This window comes from Cucurbita pepo, unplaced genomic scaffold, assembly GCF_002806865.2.
Source record: "Cucurbita pepo subsp. pepo cultivar mu-cu-16 unplaced genomic scaffold, ASM280686v2 Cp4.1_scaffold007351, whole genome shotgun sequence".
NCBI classification, from domain to species: domain Eukaryota; kingdom Viridiplantae; phylum Streptophyta; class Magnoliopsida; order Cucurbitales; family Cucurbitaceae; genus Cucurbita; species Cucurbita pepo.
Window position 1 is genome coordinate 1 of NW_019653286.1, and position 530 is coordinate 530.

The 530-nt window shown below is 39.2% G+C and overlaps 1 protein-coding gene across 1 annotated transcript; it reads right to left on the bottom strand.

Annotated features, from left to right (window-relative positions):
• Positions 1-7: 7 nt before the first annotated feature.
• On the bottom strand, positions 8-518 carry LOC111787226 (the record flags this gene model as incomplete). The annotated part of the gene is made up of 1 exon (XM_023667306.1): positions 8-518. A coding segment is annotated over one exon (511 nt), but the record flags the coding sequence as incomplete, so codon positions are not given.
• Between the last annotated feature and the right edge of the window lie 12 nt (positions 519-530).

Sequence of the window (530 nt, forward strand, 5' to 3'; positions counted from 1 at the left end):
CCAAAACTTTCATCCGGATCGGTATGACCTTGTCTGTACATATAACTTCCTTGGAAAGCCCACAAGGCCCAATCAATATCTTTCTCGGCAATTCGAGCTAAAAAGCAGCTCATGAACCGATTTTCTGCCTCATTGCCACCTGATTGATCATACCCAAATTCACTAAGGAACAAAGGATATGGATTCTCCATGTCCACCACGAACCCAGCTTCCCTTTCAAACTTCTCCATTATTTCGTTGCATATTATGTTTAATGGCTTCTTCATGAATTTACTTTCATTATCACCACTAAACGAGTAGAGATGTGCCTCCAACACTACTTTGTTGTGTAAGGTATAGCCTAGTGGCCTTTTCTTTAGGTAGCTTAAATCATTGTCATAGTTTAATCCGGAAATGATTATGAGAATATTAGGGTTTATTCTATGGATTAGTTGGCTTCCTTGTCTCATGTAATAGCACCAAGCATCGTTGTTTGTAAATGGCCCTCGAAGCTCATTTCTTAAACTCATTCCGATCACCTATTACACAAA